Genomic DNA, 23,919 nt, shown 5'->3' on the forward strand with positions numbered 1-23,919 from the left:
CAGATGCGATTACAGCAAAACTATAGGTTCGTAGGAAAGCCACGATTCTAAGCTTTCTGAGGAAAGTTACTGCAAGTCTCTAGGACAAATGGTCACGGAGATATGAGCGATTAAATAAAGGTCGTTTTTCAGATTTGAAATTTTAAAGTTCAAAAAGACAAGTGCAGCTTGCAACTAGAAAATGACAAGTGACAGCTTTACAAATGACAGGTGACAGTTAGGAGGCAGTTCTACCTAGATTAAATAGATTGAATTATATTATGTTAACTAAGAGATTGGTTCTGCACAGTTTTCTAGGTACTCACACTATATTCTTGAGTGAAATGGGCCTCGCCACGGATCTGTGTAAATCCAACAGATTGTCCACAAGATTGTGGAACTCTCCCGTCCCCTGCACACCCTTTATACTGTAGAAACAGTCAATATTTCTATACAATGGTAATATTCAGTTTCTTTCAGAAAAAAGAAGAAATTAATGAGAGAAGCTAATTCATGACACTATTATAATAAAACAGAATGATGGGGACCATCGGTTTTAATTGAATTTTAAATTAATTGTTATAGATATGAATTTCAATTCATTCATCATCCAGTCTTTGTAAACATAATAACATAAATGTGTTCATTTTGAGGTTACATTCAATATTATAATACAAGGGCATACAAGGTACTCATCACACTTTCTATACAATAGGCTTTTCACATGGTATATCCACAGAAAGTAATGATGAATATTTTCTCGACGCGTTTCGGGGTGTCCCCTTCTTCAGGAATTGATAGCCCTCTTCATTGCCGTTAATCTTTGTTTCGTCTATAATGTATGATACAATGATCAAATTTTAGATTCTCACTGATAACTGTCATTTAACTCTTGGGAGAAATTTTTAATAATAATCACCTGGATGTTCAATGTGGAATATCCTAACTGGATTTATTATCAATAGCAATATCAGCCCAATAATGGTTATTCAACCTGTAGATGTGATAAAAAGACAATAGGGAAAGCTCAATTAAAAACGGGATCTTAATTCATGAAGGAAAATCTAGTCATGTAATATCTAAGAAAAAATATTACCTTTCGGTATTTCTGTAAAAAGCTACTACATCCATGGAATGGGTCGCTGTGGTATGTAGAGAGTCCTCAGGTACGGAGGTAGTGCAGTAATGGGCGATTCCTCCACTCGTGTCTGTAAAAACACGTATATATACTATATTAGATACACGAAAACAATGGGGTGGGATCATTCTGTGGAGAGTATTCTGTGAAGGCCTCTAGGCTCATGATATGCAATTGGGGAGCTGTTTACAAAGGATTCTCTTACCTCCTTCCTGAGAAGATGGCCGGTGCTGTAGCTCGAACCGTTCTACACGGTTTTCGCTAAAGATGGCCACTATTTACATTATGACGTCATCACGTCGAAGCGTGACGACGTCACTATGTTTAGAACGTCAGCGTGTGACGGGAAAACAGACGTCATACGGACATATTTTAGAAAACAATGTGTAATTAACCAATAGTATATAGGTGTATATCTATACTGGTGCAGGGAGTTTGAGTCAAATGAAATAAAGGTGAAAAGAGTCGAAAGATAAATGTGAGGAGTGTCTCATGTAACTTCTGGGAAATCTATTGTTTACCACGGACAAAAGTTAATCGAATATTGGACATCCGTGTGTTTACTATTTCAAGAGAAGCATGCTCACATTCTATGGTCTGTAACTTAATACATCCTATGTCAGTAAAAAATCATCCTAAGTGAACTGAACAAATTCAAAAATGTATTTAACAGCAATTGATATTGTATCCACACTGGGTTTCTGATTGGGTCAGGGGAAACAGTATTTAGTTACAAAAATGAGGCTAAACTGTAATCTTCGTTCATCCCATTGGGAGCTAGGCTGTTTAGTCTCTCTATCCAGAAGATTTCCCTCTGGTTCATACGTCTGGCATGATTGCCACCTCTTGGGGCTCTGTTCACAATTTCCAAAATCACAACCTTTAGTTGAGAAATATTATGTTTCTTTATGGAAAAATGTCTTGCTACAGGTGAGTTAACACTGTTGGTACGTATGTTACTTTTGTGTTCATTCCAGCGCTCCTTGGCTTTCCTTTGTGTCTGTCCAACATAGTAAATGCCGCATGGGCAGCTTAAACCATAAATGATTGATTTCGTGTCACAAGTGGCAAAATCCTTTAGTGGGATTTTTTGGCCATTTGATGGGTGTCTTACATAGCTTCCCTTCATTATGTTGTTACAATTGCCACAACTGAGACAGGCAAACGTACCTATTTTCCTCTTGGTGAGGGTTCTTTGATTGTCCACTCTCGGTCTTTCTGCTTTAACTAGGCTATCCCTGAAGTTCCGACCCCTCTTGTAGGCGATTATGGGTGGTTCAGGAAATAGTCTCTTTAGTTGTGGATCCAATTTGATTATACCCCAGTTCTTCTTGATCATCCTTGTTATGTGATGACTCTGTGCTGAATATCTTAAAGCGTAGAGAAATGGGATCTCCTTAGATCTATTTCTTGATATACGGAGGTCTTTCCTCTCCAATGTGAGTGTTTTTTCTTCTGCTTTCTTGATGATAGACTCTGGATAGCCTCTTTCCTTGTATCTTTGTGTCATCAATAGGTTTTCATTCCTCAGGGTGTCAGTTGTTGAGATAATTCTCTTTAGTCTAAGGAATTGACTGTAGGGCAAATTATTCTTTAAATGCGTCGGATGATGGCTCCTGAAGTGTAACGTGTTGTTAACATCGGTGGGTTTGTGATAAATATTGGTGATTATCCCATCTTCCCCAATCTCTAGTTCAACGTCCAAAAAATGTAGTTTAGGGGTTCCAATTTCCATCGTGAATTTGATTCTGTCGTGGCCTGAATTGATGTATTTTAGGAATTCCTCTAGTTCGTGATGTTGTCCTCTCCAAATGACGAAAACATCGTCAATGTATCTTTTCCAGGTGATGATTTTTTTGCTAAATTTTGTTGGTATCAAAATCCATTTCATCTCCAAATGGTACATGAATAGATTAGCATAGGCTGGGGCCATTGCTGACCCCATTGAAGTTCCTGATGCTTGTAAATAGTACTGCGTCCTGTATCTGAAATAGTTGTTAATGAGTATAATTTTGCTTAATTTCATTAGGAAGGTTTTGTTTGCTTCACATTCATTTCTTAGTAGACACCATTCGAGTGCTTCCAAACCGTCTTGATGTGGGATGCATGTATATAGACTCTGTACATCAAACGAAACCAGTAGATCATTTCTGTTAATATCTGTTAAGGTGTCTAGGTGATTGAGAAAATCTGTGGTATCTTTAAGATATGTTGTGGTTGTTTGGACTATGGGTTGTAATGCCTTGTCCACATAAACTGCTAGTGGGTTGAAGATACTATCAGTTCCCGCAACAATCGGTCTGAGGGGGGGTTTTGTCAAGTTCTTATGTATTTTTGGCAGTCCATAGAAGATTGGAGTAATAGGATGTTCATTAATCAAAAACAATTTAGTCTTGTTGGAAATCCATCCTTGGTCCTCAGCTTCCTCAAGCGTAGTTTCAATAATGCTTGATATTTCTCTGACCGGATCTTGTTCAATTTTTATGTACGTGTTCTCATCTGTTAGGAGCTCTAAAATCTTCTCCTCATAGTATGTAGTGTCCATAATAACTATGGCCCCTCCTTTGTCTGCCGGTTTTAGGGTCAGGCTTCTGTCATCCGCAAGGTTCTTGATGATTTCATTCTGCCTTCTCCTGGTATTGTAGTTCCTTGTTCTGGTGAAATTAACCCTTTTGAGATCTTTTATCATCTGTTCTTCAAACATTCTGATGGTTATGTTATTGACTTGAGGGTCGAAATGACTCTTGGGTTTCATTTCTAAGTATTGATGTGGCTCTTGTGTAGTGTTGATTCCCATTTGTGAATCAAAAAAGACTTTGAGTCTCATTTTCCGTGCCAGTCTGTGAAGATTGATTTTTTCTTCCAGCAAATTGGAATTCTGGGTTGGTATAAATGTTAAACCTAGGTTCAATGTGTCCGTTTGGTCTTTGGATAGTGGTTTTGATGAAATATTAACAACTAGTTGTTTGGTTTGTTCCGCGATCTTAGATTTCTTATTGCCTCTTCGCGTAGTCTTTTGTCTAAAAAAACCGAGGGAGTGGTTTGTGCGTTAGAGGTAGTCGCTTCTTGTGATGTATGTATAATCGGTCCACTTTCCGCGTTCTCCCTATTGATAACTTCGTCCCCACTTGTAGGTATTTCGCTACTGGATCCACTTGGTTCTTGTCCCGGTATTGGTGTTTTGTGGTTTTGTGGTCTTCTACCTGGTGCGGTTTTGTTTTGTGCGTAGTATTCTTGCCAGGAGTATACTATATCCTGAAGATAATCCAACGTATCTCTTCTGAATTTTCGGACTTTGCGTTGTTCTATGTCCTTTTTGTAGTTGTCCAATGTTCTGTTCACTTCCTCTATGATGGTTGTTAATTCCTCTTTGTTTTTAAATTTCGACAGTTGTTCTGTCAGGTCTTCGATTTCACTGTCGAGTTTGCTGACAGATTTTGCTAATTCCTCGATTGTCAATAATATAAGATCCAAAGAGCATTTATTTAAGATCTGCTCCCATTTCTTCACAAAATCTGGGTTGTCCTTGCACAGTGTGGGTCTTAAATATACCCTTAGTCCTCTTGGGATTCTTTGTGCTCGGTAGTATTGTGCTAATGTAGTAGCGTGTAGTTTTTGCGATATCTCCCTTCTGATGACCCTCTCCAATTGTGTAATAAGTTTCTCTGGACTAGTCGTTGTTGGTGTGGTTGTTTCGATTTCCTTCAAAAGCCCTAAAATTCGTGTGGCTTCCTCTTCGTTAAATGCCAAAGTTGTGGCGTGTTTTTCTGTAATTGCATTGATCTTTGAAAAAGACATCCCTTAGGGAGGCGGAGGTGATTGTTAGTATTTCTATTGGGTGCTGCTATGGCTGTTGTGTCACTCCCTAAGCATTTTTAGGGGGGCAGAGAGCAAGAATCCAATATTTGTGTTGCCTAGCGCACACCTAGGTTTAAGGTTTTTTTACAGGATTTGTTGAAAATTTACGGGGTGCCGGGGAGAATAACAACCTTGACACTGGGTTGTTTTAACCTATGTAAATCCAACAGATTGTCCACAAGATTGTGGAACTCTCCCGTCCCCTGCACACCCTTTATACTGTAGAAACAGTCAATATTTCTATACAATGGTAATATTCAGTTTCTTTCAGAAAAAAGAAGAAATTAATGAGAGAAGCTAATTCATGACACTATTATAATAAAACAGAATGATGGGGACCATCGGTTTTAATTGAATTTTAAATTAATTGTTATAGATATGAATTTCAATTCATTCATCATCCAGTCTTTGTAAACATAATAACATAAATGTGTTCATTTTGAGGTTACATTCAATATTATAATACAAGGGCATACAAGGTACTCATCACACTTTCTATACAATAGGCTTTTCACATGGTATATCCACAGAAAGTAATGATGAATATTTTCTCGACGCGTTTCGGGGTGTCCCCTTCTTCAGGAATTGATAGCCCTCTTCATTGCCGTTAATCTTTGTTTCGTCTATAATGTATGATACAATGATCAAATTTTAGATTCTCACTGATAACTGTCATTTAACTCTTGGGAGAAATTTTTAATAATAATCACCTGGATGTTCAATGTGGAATATCCTAACTGGATTTATTATCAATAGCAATATCAGCCCAATAATGGTTATTCAACCTGTAGATGTGATAAAAAGACAATAGGGAAAGCTCAATTAAAAACGGGATCTTAATTCATGAAGGAAAATCTAGTCATGTAATATCTAAGAAAAAATATTACCTTTCGGTATTTCTGTAAAAAGCTACTACATCCATGGAATGGGTCGCTGTGGTATGTAGAGAGTCCTCAGGTACGGAGGTAGTGCAGTAATGGGCGATTCCTCCACTCGTGTCTGTAAAAACACGTATATATACTATATTAGATACACGAAAACAATGGGGTGGGATCATTCTGTGGAGAGTATTCTGTGAAGGCCTCTAGGCTCATGATATGCAATTGGGGAGCTGTTTCAGGTCAGGTTTTAGACTGGACTCTGGTCTCTGCACTTCACAGTGATCTGGGTCAGCTCTCTCTGGTTCTGCTAACAGGTCAGCTCTACTCTGCTGGTCTGGTCTGGGTCTCTGAAGGTTGATGGAGGTAAAGTATGGATTTTCCCGGCAGAGCTTCCAGCTGCAAATGGATTTGAAGGTCCCTATCTGTCCTGTCTCTCTGCTTTTATGTGTTTTTAAAATGGGTGCGTGTGAGCAGCATCACTAGCCAGCCCCTCTCCACTTATCATTGGCCAAGCTTTCATTTCTCCCCTGATTGGGGGAGCTAAGTTGTGTCAGAGTGATGTCATTTTACAGCCTGCAGAAAGTACACTCCTCCTGTCAACTTGCACACAAATCTAGATTTGAACCAAATACATATTTCATAGCTACACAGTGGTTTGAAATTACATGCACCCATCACATATCACAGGAGGTATACCCTGTTCAAACTCTGCTCTTCCTGGGGGCTTGCATTCAGAAATAGCGATATTTTGCACTTTTTAACTGGTTTGCAATCCCGGACATTACCCCAAATTTACACACATGTGCGCAAGGAGTATGGACATTAGTTGATGAAGTGTCAGATTTTTCACATGCACACATTTTGAGTAATATCCTCTTTTCCGCTAAAACCCCCCTGAACATGCCACCGGTTCTAAAAACCTCTTAAAATGTGGGCAGAAAAATCACAAGAATTATGGTGTCATTTATAAAATGTTCACAAGTCCGCTCTATGAGTTATTCATCTTTTTCTAAAACCATATTCTGGCTATAGAGGTGTGTCTTTTCATGTCACATGGTACAGAAACCAGTCTTTCCAGTTTCTGCCAAGCTCAGAGACCCTGCCCCTCCCAGCTTCTGCCAAGAGGAAGCTCCATTTACGACTCCCGCCAATAAAACATTTGCCTGAGTCAGGACAGGGCTTTGTTCAGAGCTCCTGTATTCTGTGGGGGCTCCCCTTAATTCAATTATCAGAGAGATGGCATATCCTTAGTGTGGCCAGCAAAAGGCAGATAGGCCTGGGAACACAGCTGTGACTCAAGTTTCACTCCTGATGGGGGGTAGTTGCCAGGCAGAATTCAGTTTCTCAAGCCAGGTTTCAGATAAAATGTCACTTTTTGTTCCCCAGTTTAAGTCAAGACATTTTTTTTACATATGCAGCTAGGATGCTGATTCTAAGTTTAAAACTATGACATTTAAACAATTGCAACCTATGTGACACTCAAAGTAGGTCACTCATTTCTTTTAAACATTTAGATTCTTAGTGTCCTTCAGTCCAAATCCTCTTAAACTGCTGAAATCCACAGCTTCAGCCAGTCTTGTTATAAACCTTCAAGTCACTTCAGAATATAACTTTACATTGGATCCACCTCTTAGTAAGTCTTTCTTTGGCATGTTTTGGGTTCATTTATTCAGTTTTCTACAAAATCTGGTGGTTTTAAAACGCCGGCTTTTGGATAGTGGTGAGTACTGGTACTGCACCCCTTTTTGGGATTTAAGAAAATGAATTCCCAACAGTTATGGGTTTGCTTTTGGCAATCAGCATTGCCACTCCCAATGGTTTCAGACTACTGTGTGGGTAGTCCACTGGTGGTTTTAGGCAGTGTCCTTCTGTGCCCATAACATCGGCAAAAATGAATGGCAGCCTATTCTTCATGCATTTCCCTGTGCATTTTCTGGGAAGCTCTGGCCATCATGATGTTTTCCATGTCAATACTGCACAGTTTTGAGGTAGGGCTCGGATGCGTGGGTAAATACATCCCACACCTTTATTATCCACTGTAGTTGCCCCTGGGAAATTCCTGCAGTCACCACTTGCTGCATACGTATCCTGAATTAACTATTACCGGTAATCATTCCAGCCATTACACATCGGGAATTGGTAAACGCTCAACAATTTAAATGTCTCCCCAATCCCCACTGCATCTCCCCATGTGCCGCTCTCCTCCTTTCTACATTCCACCCTTCTGAAAATCCTCCCAGATCCTTTTCTATTCCCTCTTTCACTCACCGGTTCATGTGACTCGTTTTTTTTCTGCAAGCGTGTCTCATGATATTTCTGTGGGAATCAAACAGGATTTCAGTGTGATCCCCCTGTTAAGGTGTAAATGGGCCCCCAGCCTAGCCCTAACTCGCCCACTTTGCATGTCATCATATTTTCCCCTTAACTTTGCTACTCTGATTTAAATTCACCCCTTCCCCTCCTCCAAGTATAACTTTGAGGACTTTTTATTTTTGATTTCCCTCGGATTACTGTGAGAATCACTCACACCAATGGGAACAAATTATGATTTTTCTTTTCCGAAAAGCCTCACTAATGCAATGCACCATGGGAGATATATAAATGTTTTTGTGGACCAGAGCACCTCCTTCACCGTTCATTTCAAAAGTACTGCAACGCTTTACCCCAAAAGAAAAAAAGGCAAATCTACCTTGATTTGTTGCAAATCCGTCCAGCGGATTTCACGCTACGTGTGTTCAATGGAAGCACTTTTTTCTCTATGGGAAAATGAATGGAAGTAAGCCATAAACAACTTTTATTTGTTTTCTTAATAACTTTTCAACTGTTTCATGAGTTTTCTCCAAAGTTTCCAGTTTGGGGATGGCCGCGGCAGGCATTCTAGTTGCAAAATGTCATCCAAATCCATCCAGAGGGTGAAAAGTTATTAGCAACAGAATTTGGAAAAGTAGATGAGAATTTATTTTATCTTAGATATTGATATGTAAGATTAAAATGCCTTATATCTAAGCGTGTTGCTACATTCGTGTGCATCTGTGTAAAGTATCAGCTAAAATTCATGATAGCAAAGGAATCAGGTGATTGGATCACTAAAAGTGGTGAGATAGCAAGTGACTTCCCAAAAGGATATGGTCGTTTTGGAAATAAAAATATGACGAGCCTATTTTGAAATTTCCCATCATTACAGTTAGTAAGAGCAACAAGGTGTTGAGACCTACCTAGTCCAAAATAAAAGGCTGAAACACAGTTAATACAGGATCCACAAACTACGAAGGATTCGGCAACAGAGGATTTGCCCATCAGACTCCAAAATCCAAGAGGGCAGGGAACAGTGACCTGACTTTTTAAGTCCAAAGGGAAGTTAAACCACTAAAATGTTCATGGAAAGTGGTGCAATAACACTCTCCCCTAATCATGGTGCAAGGGGGACCAGAGTCAAGCAGTATGTTAAGCCTATCCCCCCGCCCGCACCAAATAGACATCTCCTATGAGTTTCCTCCAACTTCTTTTGTCCTCCCATATCCTCGACCCTGTGTGACTACCCCCACATGATTAGGCTACTGGATCACTAGATACTCCTCTTTGCCATCTCTGACTGTATGAGCAGCCCTTCTTTAATCTACACACCTTTGAAAAAAGGCCCTTTTTCATAATGATTTGCGCATGATATTCAAAGCAAAAGAATTCTACTCAAATGTCATATGGGACCAACTTTCATATCTGAAACCCTCCGACCTCTTAGCAGTTTAATTTTTGTTTTCAGAGTTTCTTTGAACCCATATCTCATCTCCGTGGTCTACCACTTTTGAGCAATCACAACCGAAGAGTTAAGACACCCATAACTAAATATCCTCCTACTACCAAACCTAAAAGCGCCCTATCACTATCAAGGTCGCTTATCAATGCCAGATCCCTGGTGGCCCATGCTGCTGATATCACAGATGGTTTAGGGTCAAAGATTCTAATACAAAGGTTTGAATAACAATACTATCGAAACAAAAGGACGGGAAAAAAAATCGAATGCATTTTCCCCCACACCCCTGTTTTTTGGCCAAAAAACATTATTTTTACATATACCAAAACCAAAAAGAAATAATGCATTAAAAAAAAGGCATTCAGTCTTTTTTTTCGGTCCTTTTGGCTCTAATGTATTGCATTCAATCCTTTTGTTTTCGAAATAATGACTGGACACAATCGCAGACACCCTAACAAATGAGAACCTGGACCTGCTTGCTATAACTGAAACCTGGCTCCACGAGACTGCAGGACACACCCTTATGGTAGGTGTACCAGATGGTTACCAGATACTTAGAGCTGATAGCCCAAACGCCAGAGGCGGTGGATTAGCCATTATCTCTAAAATTAATCTACCTATCAGACTTGCCACCTCTCCTTCTTACCTATCTTGTGAGATACTTACAGCTAAACCTCCACTATCTAATGACCGCATGTTTACTATCCACCTGGTATTCAGACCACCAGGACCATTAGGAACCTTCGAGGATGACCTCACCTGTCTCCTAGCCAATAATACCAGAGACCATGCACAAATCCTGTTACTGGGAGACTTCAATCTGGGCTTTAACGACATTGGTGACAAACATGCCCAATCATTTGCTGCTCTACAGAAGGATCACGGGCTGACACAAAAAGCCACCACCCCTACCCACATTAAAGGAAGGACCCTAGATTGGGTTGCCGACTTGAACTGTAATATTACCATCACTAACATTACCCCGCAATCTTGGACTGACCACTATCTAGTTACCTTCACTGCTACTCTAGACCTCATCTGCCCCAAAACTATAATTATGACACTGCCACTCCCCACTAGAAGCAAAAAGGACATTACAGCGGAAAAGATACTCCCACATCTTCTCCCCGCTATTAACAACATAGCCAGTAATACAGACCCCACCCTACTAGTGGAGGTCTTCAACAGTGCCACGACCAAGGCCCTAGACTCTATTGCACCTGTCAAACTCCATAAAGGTTGACAGAAATCTCACCTTAATGCTTGGTTCACGCCCCAACTTAACCCCAACTTAAAGAATTAAGACTAAAAAAAAGAAAGTTTCAATCAATTTGGCGCCACTTGCCTACTGACGAGAATAAAGCTAAGCTAACAAACCTCTCCAAACTATACAAGAATTAAATAATTAGCACAAAAAAGAATATATTTAACGACAGAATATCTAAGGCGAAGTCGGACACCAAGGAACTATTTTCCATCCTTCGGGAAATGGAATCACTGATACCACAGGTTGACAACACTCCCAAGGATAAGCCTTGGTGTACTGACATACAAAATGCGCCATCAAACAAATGCACCTCCCTATAACATAAAATAGCCAAAAAAAAGCCTCACTGCTCTTACCTGAGCAGCAACCGCCTCTAGTCACACAGGACAGTACCACCCCACACTTCAGCTTTAAGAAAAGTTCTATCACTGAGACAGAAAAAATCATACTCTCGCTAAAACCCTCAAACTACTGCAAAGAAGACAACTGCCCAGCCCAAATTATAAAGGATGCAGCTAGAGACCTAGCCCCTTTCATCTTGAAGCTCATCAATGCCTCATTCAAGACGAACCTAGTGCCTAATAATCTCAAAGAATCTTGGGTGCTCCCACTGCTTAAAAAACAAACTTTAGACCCTTCCATCCGGACCAATTACAGACCCATTACCACAGTCCCCTTCTTACTTAGAAATTATCAATAGAGTAGCTTACCTGCAAATACAGGACTACCTAGAAGCCAACCACCTATTAGGATCACACCAGTCTGGCTTCCACCCTCTCCATGGAACGGAAACAGCCTTAGTAGAGCTCAAGACCCAAATTGACAAGTTGAAGGACAATGGGAAATCAGCTATGCTACTCTTCCTTGACCTATCTGCAGTCTTTGACTTGGTGGATCATGCAGTCTTATACAACCACCTTAGGTCGGCCGCCCATTTCTCAAGTGATACCATAACCTGGGTTCAGTCCTTCCTAGCTAACCGTACAATGAGAGTATTCTCCCTTTCAGCAGCTGCTGATCCCATACAAGTCTGCTGCGGCAGACCTCAGGGATCATGTGTGTCTCCCACCATGTATAACACCTTTACTAAGCCTCTGTTTAACAAATTGGACAGACTGTGTGTCACCTACACTAATTACGCAGATGACACCCAGATCCTCATTCCCCTTTCGGGCAACTTCCTGGAGGACTCGGCCTTAGTAAATAAGATATACCTCCTCATTCAGGCATGGATGGAATCCCACGGCCTATGCCTGAATGACGACAAAACGGAGCTACTGATCCTAGGTTCAGAGACGGCTACTAAAAAAACTCACCCCCAGCTATGCCTCCTTCAACATTGACAATAATGTCATCAAAGTGATGCCCGCAGTCAAAACCCTAGGCTTCTATCTTGACTCTGCACTTACCCTTAAGAAGCAAGTCAATTCACTAGCATCATCAACAGCATATACTTGCGAACTGATCCAAACCTGTAGACCATTTCTTTCTGAAACTAGCTGCATTACCCTGGCCAATGCACTTATAATATCCAGATTGGATTATTATAATGCCTTGTACGCGGGAGCCAATAAATACATTATTGACAAAATGCAAAGACTTCAAAATAATGCCCTTAGAGCAGCTCTAAATATCCCCAACAGAGATCACATCTCTACATTTAGAAGAGATATCCACTGGCTTATGATTAATGACAGAATCCTCCTTAAAACACTCTCTCTCACATCCAAATGTCTGAACAATATAGCTCCACCTTATCTCGTAGAAAGAATAAACAAGAGAATTACTGCCCGCCCCATGAGATCTGCCAACATCCACACCTTAGAGGTCCCTAGATTGAAACGCACCACAGCTGGCGGTTCTAGCTTCCCGGTCATAGCTGCACAATCCTGGAATACACTCCCTTTAGATCTCAGAACAGACCAACCTTACTCCAGATTTAGACGAAAAGTCCTCACATGGATGCGGACTAACGATTTCTAAACTTGCCGCTATCGACCCCTTAACTTATCTCTTCCTGTACTTATACCATGACTGCACTTGCGACCAAATGCATGCTAGGCCTGCTAGGCCTTACCGTTCTCAATGTATCTGTTACTATTGTTCCACTTGACTGTAATCTTGTAATACCTATATGTGACCACTTGTCTCTTTGTAAACTATGTGGCAGTAACTCGGTTTATTTCCTGTATGTACGTACCCAATTACCCTGTAACTAAGCTTTAAGTATACTTGTAATGTTTGCGCCCAGCTACCTGAGGGTTTAGTTGCTCTCTATCAAATAAATAAATAAACAAACTCCTCCTGTCATTCAAAACCTCTTTGAATCATGGCAGATATTACTTATTTTTCTTTGCCACAGTCAAAGGGAGGTCGACCATGCTATTATTTGTAAGCCACAAGCTTTCCAGTATTTTCTTATTTTTAGGGCGAACGTGCATAGGCGCGTTATAAATGCCATATCATATCATATCATAAATGCCATATCATAACGTAAGCTGGTCATACGTGACTTAGCCACCTTAAGTGCTAAGGGCAAATATGTTCATGCTGAATTCCCATAAGCAATCATTGTAGTCTCCGCCCACTTATATGGTTAAATGAGGAAGTGGTTGAGGTCACATGTCAAGCTCTCAGAGCTGCTCCATAGTCATCATTAGACTCTCCATGTTGGTGCAAGGTGTATATTGTATGGTGCTCCATAACCACGTTATTTGCGGAAGCCTAACAGTGTTCGATCCTTTTCATGGCCACTTCAAAGCGCTTCTTCTGCCTGAACAGGAACCATCACATGCCTCTGAATGTGCGTTGACCCTCTCATCCCAGACCATGTGCTAGCATGGACTTTTTTCATGAAGCAGCAACATTGATAGCATCTGTTGGGTCGTAGTAGGTGGCAAACAATGCCTTCCATTCTTTACATGAACAGCGAGGTCAGCATGTGTGTTGCACACATTTGAGATGACCTCTTTGTCGTGCAGCATTTTTGTAACGCATGTACAGTGATACACGATCAGTTCCATCAGTCCAAGGATGAAGGAAGAAAAAGGAACCATAATGAAGTAGCCAAACTTATGCCAGATCATTTGCTGTAACCAGGAATACACAAGTCTACTGGTTCTCTCTCCAACATTGACCATACTGTAGCAGTGTGGAAAAGAAAGCAAAACGTCCATACTTGTCTGCGTACAGTTGTCCACCCGGCAGTGCCGGTGATCAATGCTCATTGGGCTTGTGACTCCTGTTGTACCCATTGATGGAAAGGAGGGACAATCAGAATAAGTCAAAGGCTGTGAAATGTAATATAAGAGACCAGGGGAGAGGGGAATGCCCTTAAAGTCCTTTACACAACCTTGCAATTTGCATGCTTTGTAGATGTAGTGCACATGCAGGAACACACACCATCTTAGATATTAGCAGCCATATTGAAACGTAAGGCCAAAACGCGGCGTGGCAACAGGCTTGCAGGCCGTGGACATGGGGAAAGTAATAGGTTGTATCCCGGGAACTGATGAAAAAGGCCAGAGCTGCAGAGACCCATAAACCCTTAATTGTCTTAAAAGTTGTCAGTATCCATGCTCTGGGAAGAATGTGCCCTGCAAGGCCATGGGAGGAGGGCTGAGCATCTTTGTACAACACAATCCCATGCGAAGGAGAGCACGGCCCTCCAACCCCCACCAGTGCCAACTCTAAGTTATAGCACCCAAATACCATGACCTCAGGACCCCAGACCACTGATCATAAAGCTTTTGGACCCCCGATCGATCAAGAAAGATCAGAAAGCAGGGCTTTCCTGCCTTCATTTCTAGATCAAGTGATTTGTGCTGCAAGGTGCTGGGAGGGATAACATAATAGGCAAAATGAGGGTGGAAGACCTCAGAGAGGTGTCAGCCTGTCTGGGATCGAGTGAATTCTGTAAGTTAGTATGACCTCGGCTTTTCCCTCGGGCCACTGTCTGCCCATACCTGGTGCACTGCTACACAGATAGAGATGTATTGTTTACTGTGTACATAATTGCCAATTAGCCGCCACCTTGTGACCAATGACGAGTGCAGCATCGCCCACGTGGAAGAAGATGGACAGACGGGATTGGGACCAGCGGTAGGCATCCCCTATGGAGCAGGCAGCCTATTTACAGGATCTCACCAACCAGCCGCACAGGTTTCTACTGTATATAATGATGATAACGGAGATGTACCTTCTTAAAGTGTTGCTCATGCAGACTTTGGCAGAACGTTCGGCAGCAGCAGAGGTCTTTGCTGATGCACTCCTATATTGTACAAATAAAATACTTGTCATCCTTGCAAGAGGTGTCTTGTGCCTTTTTTCCCTAGTGGGTTGTATTTTGTCTGTGTGAGCATTGAGGGGTTCTCCTACACTGTGATGGTGAAAACCGTGTCTGGGTCTAAGTTAAATGTCCTTTTGGCCACAGTTGCTCCTGTGAGGTGCCAATTTTGTGTGGGTTGCATTCCGTCTTCAGAAATGACTGACAACCAATGTGGAGCAGTCTACCATGCTACGGAGAAATGTGAAGAAATACATGGAATGCACAATGCTTTGCCAGGCGTGCCACTATCCACAACACCTTAATGGCATGGCAGTATGTCTGCTGTGCAAGGTGGCGTACCTGCTTAAAAACACAAACACAGTAAGTGGTGGATGATGGGGTGAGACTCAACTTGCTTTAAGCTGCATGACCAACACTGAAATAATACATTGCTCTCAACATAGAGCCGCAGTGCCTTGTTTTGGTTGGTGGATCTCAGGGCCGGTAAATGTTTGGCAAAACAGAAACGTGCACAGGGATCAAAGTCATCTCCAGCTCTACAGTGCCTTCAGTCTATGGTTCGTAGACTGGCAACTGTTTGGCAGCCGGTGCAGGTCTAAAACAATGTTACAAGGGTCTATCCAGAGCCAGTTTGCCTTTACTGAGGACATCTGTGTACTAATTGGTCGGCCGGCAGCATGTTTCAGAGATGCCAAGCAGGGCCAAGTGGAGTAGCAAGCTGGATGTAGTCAGTAGATCAGTTCTGTTTGTCTGTGAATGGTAGAGATGGGCAAGTCCCAAAAGAAAATTCCACTGAGCTACGGGAGACATGGCCAGTCTGCTTAGAGCCCAGCATTCCAGAACATGCCAAGAAAACACAGCATTACCTGCATTACCAAATGCCTACAGCACCCTGAGACCGCAGCAAGTCGGCGAATGATCATCACTCTATTCTAAACCATTCCGATGTCAGCATTACAGAGACAATATTTTAATAAAACCTCCTGTGGCTAAAACTATCTCACTTTACAATGTTATCGGTTGACATGTCTAGGTAAAGGTTTACATAAATGGCTCATCTGTAAATGTCCCGTTAATCCCGCCAGCATTTGGAGCATAATTTCATGATCTGTTTCAAGCGGTAAGACATCACTGTGCAGTTAGAACATACCTGTGTGCGAAGCTGGATGTGATGGCAAGCGGAAACAATGTCAAGGTCATGCAGAGGTCGCTGATGGCGAGGTTGATGATGAAGTATTCGGCCGGCTTCAGCAGATGCTTCTTCTTGTAGGAAACATAGAGGAGGACGCTGTTCCCGAATAAAGAGCAGATTCCTGGAGAGGGGCAAAATAAGAATGCTGTGAAGCGCAGAGCCTGCTAGCCAATTCCATAGTTCTGCAAAGGTGCTGTTGTGTGTACTGATTTTTAGCTAACACTATCATCATGTACATGTTCTAAGATCCACATGCACACGTAGTATGTGTATTAGGGGACCGCGATTGGAACCTGTGTTGCCCTGCGCTCTCTGGCTTCCAAGATTAGCGCGTTGCCACTGAGCTATACTACCCATAGAAAAATGTTTGGATTTGTAACATACAAGAAATGGCCTAACAATTAGGGCTAGACTACTCCTTGATTTGGAATGGGCCGCCTTGGCGGTCATTTGCTATTTTCGCTCTTGTGATGGCACAGTCAAGCTAAAAATGATGGCATGCTGCCCATACTAGTCGCAATGATATGATATGATGTGGCATTTATAACGTGCCTAAACACAAATCCTTCAAGGCACGACGAGGTAAGGGAGGGGAACAGAGGGAAGACAGAGACAAGGATCTTACTAGGCCAGGTGACATTGAGATCGCGCAAGTTCAGGGGAAGGGGAAAAGTGCAGGGGGGGAAGGGGCAGTACAGTACATGGGAATGACAGTTAAAATAAATAGATAAATAAAGCAAAGTAAAAGTGCGGCCAGTTGGTGGCAGGTGCAAGAGTAAGTGCAGACATCAGGTGTCAAGTGCTGGTAGGGGGCTGTAGTGATACAGAAAACAGTCCCCAAGTGCGGGGGATGCCAGGGAGGCAGTGCAGGGGTGCAACTGGCAGGGGAGGGTACCTGGGTCCGAGATCAGAGGGTAGCCAGGTGACCAGTGCAGTTTCAGTTTTAGCCAGGAGTTTAGCAGGGGAGAGGAGGAGAGAGAGCAGAAGCAAAGAGGAAGGTTTTGAGGTGCTTCCGGAACCGGAGATGGTTCTCCTCAAGTTTCAGGGAGGCAGTGAGGCTGTTCCAGAGGGAGGCCCCAGCCGAAGAAAGAGATCTACCACCAACTTGTTGCTTGGAGAAGCGAATGACCCTGAGGGATTTGGAGGCAGATGAGCAAAGTGCTCGAGAAGGAAGATATTTAGAAAGAGAGATTTGAAGGTATCGAGGCTCAAGGCCCCAGAAGGCCTTGTGGACAATGCAGAGGGTTTTGAACTTAATCCTTGCAGCCACTGGAAGCCAGTGCAGAGATTTCAGTCCTGGAGAGATACGATCCCTGGGCTTGAGGCCAAGGACAAGTCTCGCAGTCCTCTTCTGGATGAGTTGCAGAGGGCAGAGAGTAGAAGCAGGCAGATTTAGAAAGAGGCTGTTGCAGTAATCCAGCCTAAAGAGAACCAGAGCTCTGGAGACAGTGAGCTTCTGAGGGAAGGGTTTTAAACGATGCACTGAAGCCTTTCCAGCACATTTTAGTAATGTAGATGTTGGGCCTATATGGAAGAGATGTGTCAATATGAGGCTCAAATACAATTGGGGCAAGCATCTCAGATGAAGGTTGGCTATTCTTCTGTGCCGATACATGGCTTTGTACACCTGTTACTAACCAATCTGAAACTGGAATATCCGGTATGGAACACTATATCATTAAAACAAATATATTGATTCTCAAGTTCCCTTGGGATACACATCACTGGTGACTAGCAATGAGCTGGAGACGTGATTTACGTTGCTTCTTAGCTTTTGGAAGATAGATAGGGCCCACCAGTTGGGACCAGATTGTCTATGGTCTATGGCTGGTTCTGCAACTTAAAATGAGGTCACCTGGATGCATTTCTTCCCAGTGATTTGTAAGCATGACCCTTTTTCATCTCATTGATTTTGGATCCTGCCTGGAATTCCAATGCTACCAAGAGTGGCCTAGACAAATGCTTTAGTAGTGAGAGGAAGGCGGAATGCACTGGACGACTGAATTAGTTATTGTTAGTATGCCTTCACACTTGGTACTTTGCCTGCTGCATCCAACACCCCTTCCGCAGTAATACTAGACCACACATTCACCAACAGGTAGCATTCATCTGATGCATGGGATGGTGTTTGTATGTGCTATGGAGTATTCCCTCCCCTACCCATGCCCTACTAGGATGTTCGTGGTGCGACGAAGTAGGACATTCTATACTGGGTGACATATCAAAGGGAGGCATAGGGCGCTTGACTCCTATGCCATACATTCCTGAAATTCCAATACCTGGAAATGAATATTATACAAATATTATACAAATACAAAGGGTGTGTGTATCATGGCATATTAGGGCAAAAACTTGGACACTTGAAAAACGGTGTGTGTGCGTGTATGGACATAAGATAGCAAAAGTTGGAAAATCGCGTTCACCTTCTAAATGGTGTAAATGATAGGGCACAGAATGGCAACACCTTGGCATTTTTGTCAATACTTTGCAAATGGTGTTAGTAACTGAGCATGCAGTTGAAATGTCTGGCAAATAGTTTTACACTAAAACATAGGATGACAATATCTATGCCACTAGCTCCTCTGTTAAAGGGTAAATAGGAATCTGTGAACTCACCCTTCCAGATACAGGAACAGCATGTTAATCCCTGTGCCTGCAGAGCAGCTCTCCCTTAGACCGGAGGAGTTGATAAAGTAAAGATCCTAGAAGCAGATAGATTGAAATTCCCCGTTCTCATGAATTCCAACATATCCTGCATGCCAGAACCTGACCTGCACCGCACTGGTGGTCTAAATGTTTTGTGGCAATGAATAGAGCTGTACCCAACTCAGGACTCTAGAGAGAGTTGGATCTCTGCGCTTAGTTCAAGAGAAACTGCTAACCATGCGCCCCTGACAGGAGTTCGATTTAACAGCAATATTGTTGTGGTATACCTCTAGAGTATCTAGGATCCAATGCTTAATTCCCTTTTGTGTAGGATAAGCATTATTTGTTATCAATGTCTCACCTGTGCAGTTTTATAACTAAACCAACACGTGTTTGCACTTGCAATATAGTGCCTTTTATTCAGAAACACAGTAAGAATGCTCTCACTCTCCTGTTTAGCATATATGTATATTTATTCTCTTGTAGAGATAATGTTTGAACATTTAAATAGTACAGTCAAATAATATCCAGTTCCTAATATTAGCAATACATTAGTTGAATAGATACACAGCATCCTAATTGTCTATTCATTTCTAAAATGTTAAATGGCCTATAACCATTCAACGATTCATATGTAGCCATTGTGGCACAGTAAAACATAAAATCATACTCGCAATCATAGTGCCAAGTTACTGGAAAGGTAGGGGATAGGTGGGGTTATACAGGCCAACCCCTGAATAACCAATTAGGTGTAAAGGGCGAAAGACTCTGTAATATGTCCTGGCTTCTATGGGCAGTTAGCTAATAACAACCTAAAAGCAATCTACGACCATGGATACAAAAAACACAGTTAAAGCATTTGAAATCCCCTGCAGAAGATTACTCTCACCCTTCCTCTGTGCTTTGATGAATCCTTTTATCCTGGCCAAAGAAGTATGAGTGGCAGCAGAGGTTATCTTTGGTCACTGTGAGGGGTTAGTAATGCGAGATGGATAACTTTTGTCTGTTTGTTCAAAATGTGCCATTTTATTAAAATATAAGAAATTATTAAATGCCTCACTATCCCTACTCTAACAAGGATTTCCCTGCCTAACAAAACTAAGGGGAAATACTCTAACACAGGCTGCCTGACCCTCACACTTAAATATCAAATAAAAAGAAAACATATGGCATTTCAAATCAGGTCAACAATTATCCAAACAGTTCCTTATTTATTTTATTTATTTATTTCATTCATAAAGCACTCATTAATCTTAGAGGCATTGAGGCTCTGTTGCAAATACAAATCAAGTAGCATAATTAGTCAGACAGTAAGGTATAAGCAGAGGGTCAGGGAGAAGTAGGTAGGGTTACAATAGGTTGCATAGTGAAAGAATTTCAGACATCCTAGTCACTGAGAGCATACCAGGGTGGGGAGACAGTGGCTAAATGGAGGGGCGAGGTTGATTAAGTGGTAAATGGTGGGGGATTTGGAGAAGAGCTGGTTTTTTAGGACTTTGCGGAAGACCCAGTAGGATTTCTCCAACCTTAAAGAAGGGCAGAGGTCATTCCAAAGCTTCGTCGTGCAGTAGGGGAATCCTTTATAACCTTTTAGTAACCTGGGTAAACTCCCTTCCCCAGGATTCAAGGACAATTCAACTCCGGTGTTCAATGAAAAGAAATAAAGAAGTCCATGTTGATAGAACAGTCTCAGTTCAGTTCCCGATGATTCCATGTCAAGGTAAAGGTTTTGTTAACCAAAGTTCCAACAATAATAAAGCTTCTCCTCTTGGTGATAAAACGTTCCACTTTACCACAATAGCATCAATGTTGTTCCTAGCCACAATGCTTTTCCACAACTTTCAGTTGTTCAAGAAGAAATATCACAATTCAAATGAAATACAGCTTCTGCAAGTATTAGTGAAACACTGTTCTTGTTTAACAGTTGTAATGTCTCTCTTTACAAAATTAGAATTTACAATGGATTTCTTTGTCGGGATGACTTCATGGTGCTGCTTCTTCTATTTCAACAACTTAACTTCTACCACAGTTTACCACAAGGACATTCTCCTTTGTCTCATAGTATTCCATTTCACTTGTTCTATTGAAGTCTTGCCTCTACTGACAATCAGACCACCACAAATTCCGTGTTTTGTGACTTCAAACAGGTGATGACAAGATTCACTTTCAGGTACTTCAATCCTGTTGAATAGGCAAGCCACTCTTCCTCTGAATTCCCCTCTTCCAAAGAATACTGTTTGATGGCTCGGCTTGCTCTTATGCAGATACTTCAGGAGACTCCTCTTCCCGCCGTCGCCCCTTTTTCTCTCGGTCTGCTCTTTGATCCTTGAAGGGATACGGTCTGTCTCGGTTAGAGGCCATAGTGCCCATCTATAATTACACAAGTCAAGTAAATTTACCCACCACAGGGATGACCCTTTGGGAGAAAAGCCCGGATTAGGCATAAAACCCCCCAATTTGTGCTGAAGTAGATTCTCTGGTAAGTAGTGCTCGCTGGAATGAGACAGAAATGAGGATGACAGTCTGCAAGTCTGAAAGCCTTTGGCGCATTAAGCAGGCAGCAAAAAAGGTAAATAGCAGCCAGGAAGAACAACTGAAGGACTGAAGAGGCAGGAAAAAGGTAGCCAAAAAAGGTAGGTGGACTGGAGAGTGGTGAAGGGGAGCTAGTGAGAAAACAGGAGCAGGAGCCGCTAGGAAAAGAATAACCAAGACAGACAGGCAAAATAAATAATCTGTGAAAGATAGAGTCCCGAGAATGGCAAAAGGAAAGGGAATGAAGATAAGCAGCACAGTGTCTGACCAACCAGTATGCAGGGCTGCACTGCAATGGGCCGAGCACCTGCTGGAGTGAAAATGACGCTGGATCTCCAACTTGGAGGAACACTAGTCCGCTAACGCGGTTTGCAAACCCAGCGTCTGGGCACACCTATGTGAGCCTGTTTCCATCCATTCCACAGCAACCAATGCTGTGTCATGACAGAATGACCCTTCCTTAACTGTGGGGCATACTGGGTTTCCAAGGATGAAGTAGATGAAAACAATGGAGCAACAGTGGACATGTATGTGAGTAACCGATTCCCAAGATCTTTCAGCAGTAGAATACCCTTTCCAATCCACTAAATACTGGAGAGTTCTGAGGTAATATCTGGAGTCACATGTCTTGAAAAGCGTGTACTCTTCTGTGTCTTCAGAGGAAGGAATGAGTGCTGTTGGTTAATTCCTTTTATACCTGTGCAGAAGGTAAGGCTTCAGAAGAGACCAATGGAACACTGCATGTATTCACCGTAGCTGTTTAGGTAGACAAAGCTTAACAGCTATCAGGTTTATTCTGGTGACAATCTCATATGGACCGATGAACCAAGGAGACAGTTTGGATGGATGAACCCGCCTGGGTAAGTATTTTGTTGACAGCCAAACCTTACTACCCACGTCCCACTCAGGACTTCTTCTTCTGTATTTGTCTGCATAGACCTTATTTTGTTGTTTGCTAAGCTCCAGGTTCATGTATGCCTCCTTGTGTACTCTTATCTAGAGTCCACAGCAAGCATCTTGGAAGGTGGAAAAGCGGTAACAGGAAGAAGCCTTGGGTGAAAACCAGTGTTATAAAAAAAGGACTCAATCGGGTTGCAGTATGTACTGTATTCTTGTAGCCAAATTCTGCAGTGGGCAAGAGTTCCACCCAATTGTCTTGACTTGCATTAGTGAAACAGATGAGATAATGTTCCATTGTGTGGTTAAGCCTCTCCATCTGCCCATTATTCTGTGGGTGATAACCATATGACAGAGCCCTCTTAATGCCCAAGAGTTCACATAGCGTCTTCCAGAACAAGGAGGTAAACGAAGAACCTCTATCAGAAACGATGATAAGAGGAAGACCGTGTAGTCTGAAAATGTCCTTTAAGAGCATGGTGGCCATCTGAGGGGCCACAGGGACCCCAGGTAATTGATATAAGTGGGCCATCTTGCTAAAGGAGTCTATGGTAACCATGATAGTAGTGCACCCATGGGAGGGTGACATGTCCACCACAAGATCCATCGAAATGTGATGCCAAGGTCCTTTTCAGAGTGGGATCTTGTTTGAGAAATCCTAAAGGCTTGGCTGTAGTGTACTTGTTTTGGGTGCAAACAGGGCACATGGGAACATATTCCCTTAAGTCTTTCTTTAGTGTTGGCCACCAAAGGAAACAGAAAATAAGGTCTAGGGTGGCGAATAAGCCCTTATGACTGGCAGCTCTGGAGTCATGACACCAGAAAATAACTTGTTGGAGAACTGAGTTGGAAATTGCCAAATGGCTTCTCTGAAACAACAAGCCATCTTCCTTAGTAATGTGTTGGTCACTACTTCCTGAGTTCCAGACATCTCAGCCAATAGAGGCAGTCCTCACGTCTTGCAGGAAAGAGCATATGGCGTGTACAAATTGTTTATTATGTAGCATCTTATCGGTGATGGAAGTTTAGTCCTTAACAAGATCAAGACTCCTTGAAAGGCAATCAGCGAGGACATTGTGTCTACCTGGAAGGTAAGTAGCAAAGAAGTCAAACTGTAAGAAGAAGTAAGCCCACCTGGCATGCTGAGAGTTTTAACATTCCATCTGTTGCAGAGCCTTCAAGTTATGGTGCTAAGTGCGAACCTCAAAGGGGAACGTGGCACCCAACAAGAGGTGACACCATTCAGAAGAAGCCTGTCAAGCGCCTTCACTCGACCTAAATGGAACATCCTTCTTGAGGAGAGCAATTATAGGTAAGACAATCTCAGAAAAATTCTTTATGAACTTCCAATTAAAATTATCTACTGATGCGATATTTCAGTGAAATGCAGATGGTGTAGCATTCTGGATGAGGAGAAGACAAGGATGTCGTCAAAATAAATAATCACTGAGTGATATCACAGGTCAGCAAACATCCTGTCCATAAAGGAT

The 23,919-nt window shown here is 42.1% G+C and overlaps 2 protein-coding genes across 5 annotated transcripts in view; both read right to left on the bottom strand.

The window, feature by feature from the left end:
- Positions 1-23,919, bottom strand: part of LOC138497466 (opsin-5-like) — a 973,497-nt gene that overhangs the window by 447,848 nt on the left and 501,730 nt on the right. The window contains exon 3 of the mRNA XM_069620964.1: positions 16,313-16,475. Coding sequence (XP_069477065.1) covers positions 16,313-16,475 — 163 coding nt within the window. The remainder of the gene's footprint in view (positions 1-16,312; positions 16,476-23,919) is intronic.
- Positions 502-6,077, bottom strand: LOC138497465 (uncharacterized). Of its 4 annotated transcripts, none has more exons than XR_011278587.1 (3): positions 1,076-6,077; positions 899-973; positions 502-811 (listed from the first exon to the last, which is right to left on the bottom strand). XR_011278587.1 is itself a non-coding variant. In XM_069620963.1 (3 exons), the coding sequence occupies exon 3, from the start codon at positions 3,942-3,944 to the stop codon at positions 1,848-1,850; it is 2,097 nt and encodes a 698-aa protein (XP_069477064.1). In that variant the 5' UTR covers positions 3,945-5,598; positions 5,686-5,760; positions 5,863-6,077; the 3' UTR covers positions 502-1,847. The 4 variants fall into 4 exon arrangements, 1 of the variants encoding a protein (XP_069477064.1); XM_069620963.1 differs by having other exon boundaries at positions 502-5,598; positions 5,686-5,760; positions 5,863-6,077; XR_011278586.1 differs by having other exon boundaries at positions 502-973.

The sequence above is a fragment of the Ambystoma mexicanum genome, chromosome 5q (assembly GCF_040938575.1).
Source record: "Ambystoma mexicanum isolate Mex_15411 chromosome 5q, UKY_AmexF1_1, whole genome shotgun sequence".
Lineage (NCBI taxonomy): Eukaryota > Metazoa > Chordata > Amphibia > Caudata > Ambystomatidae > Ambystoma > Ambystoma mexicanum.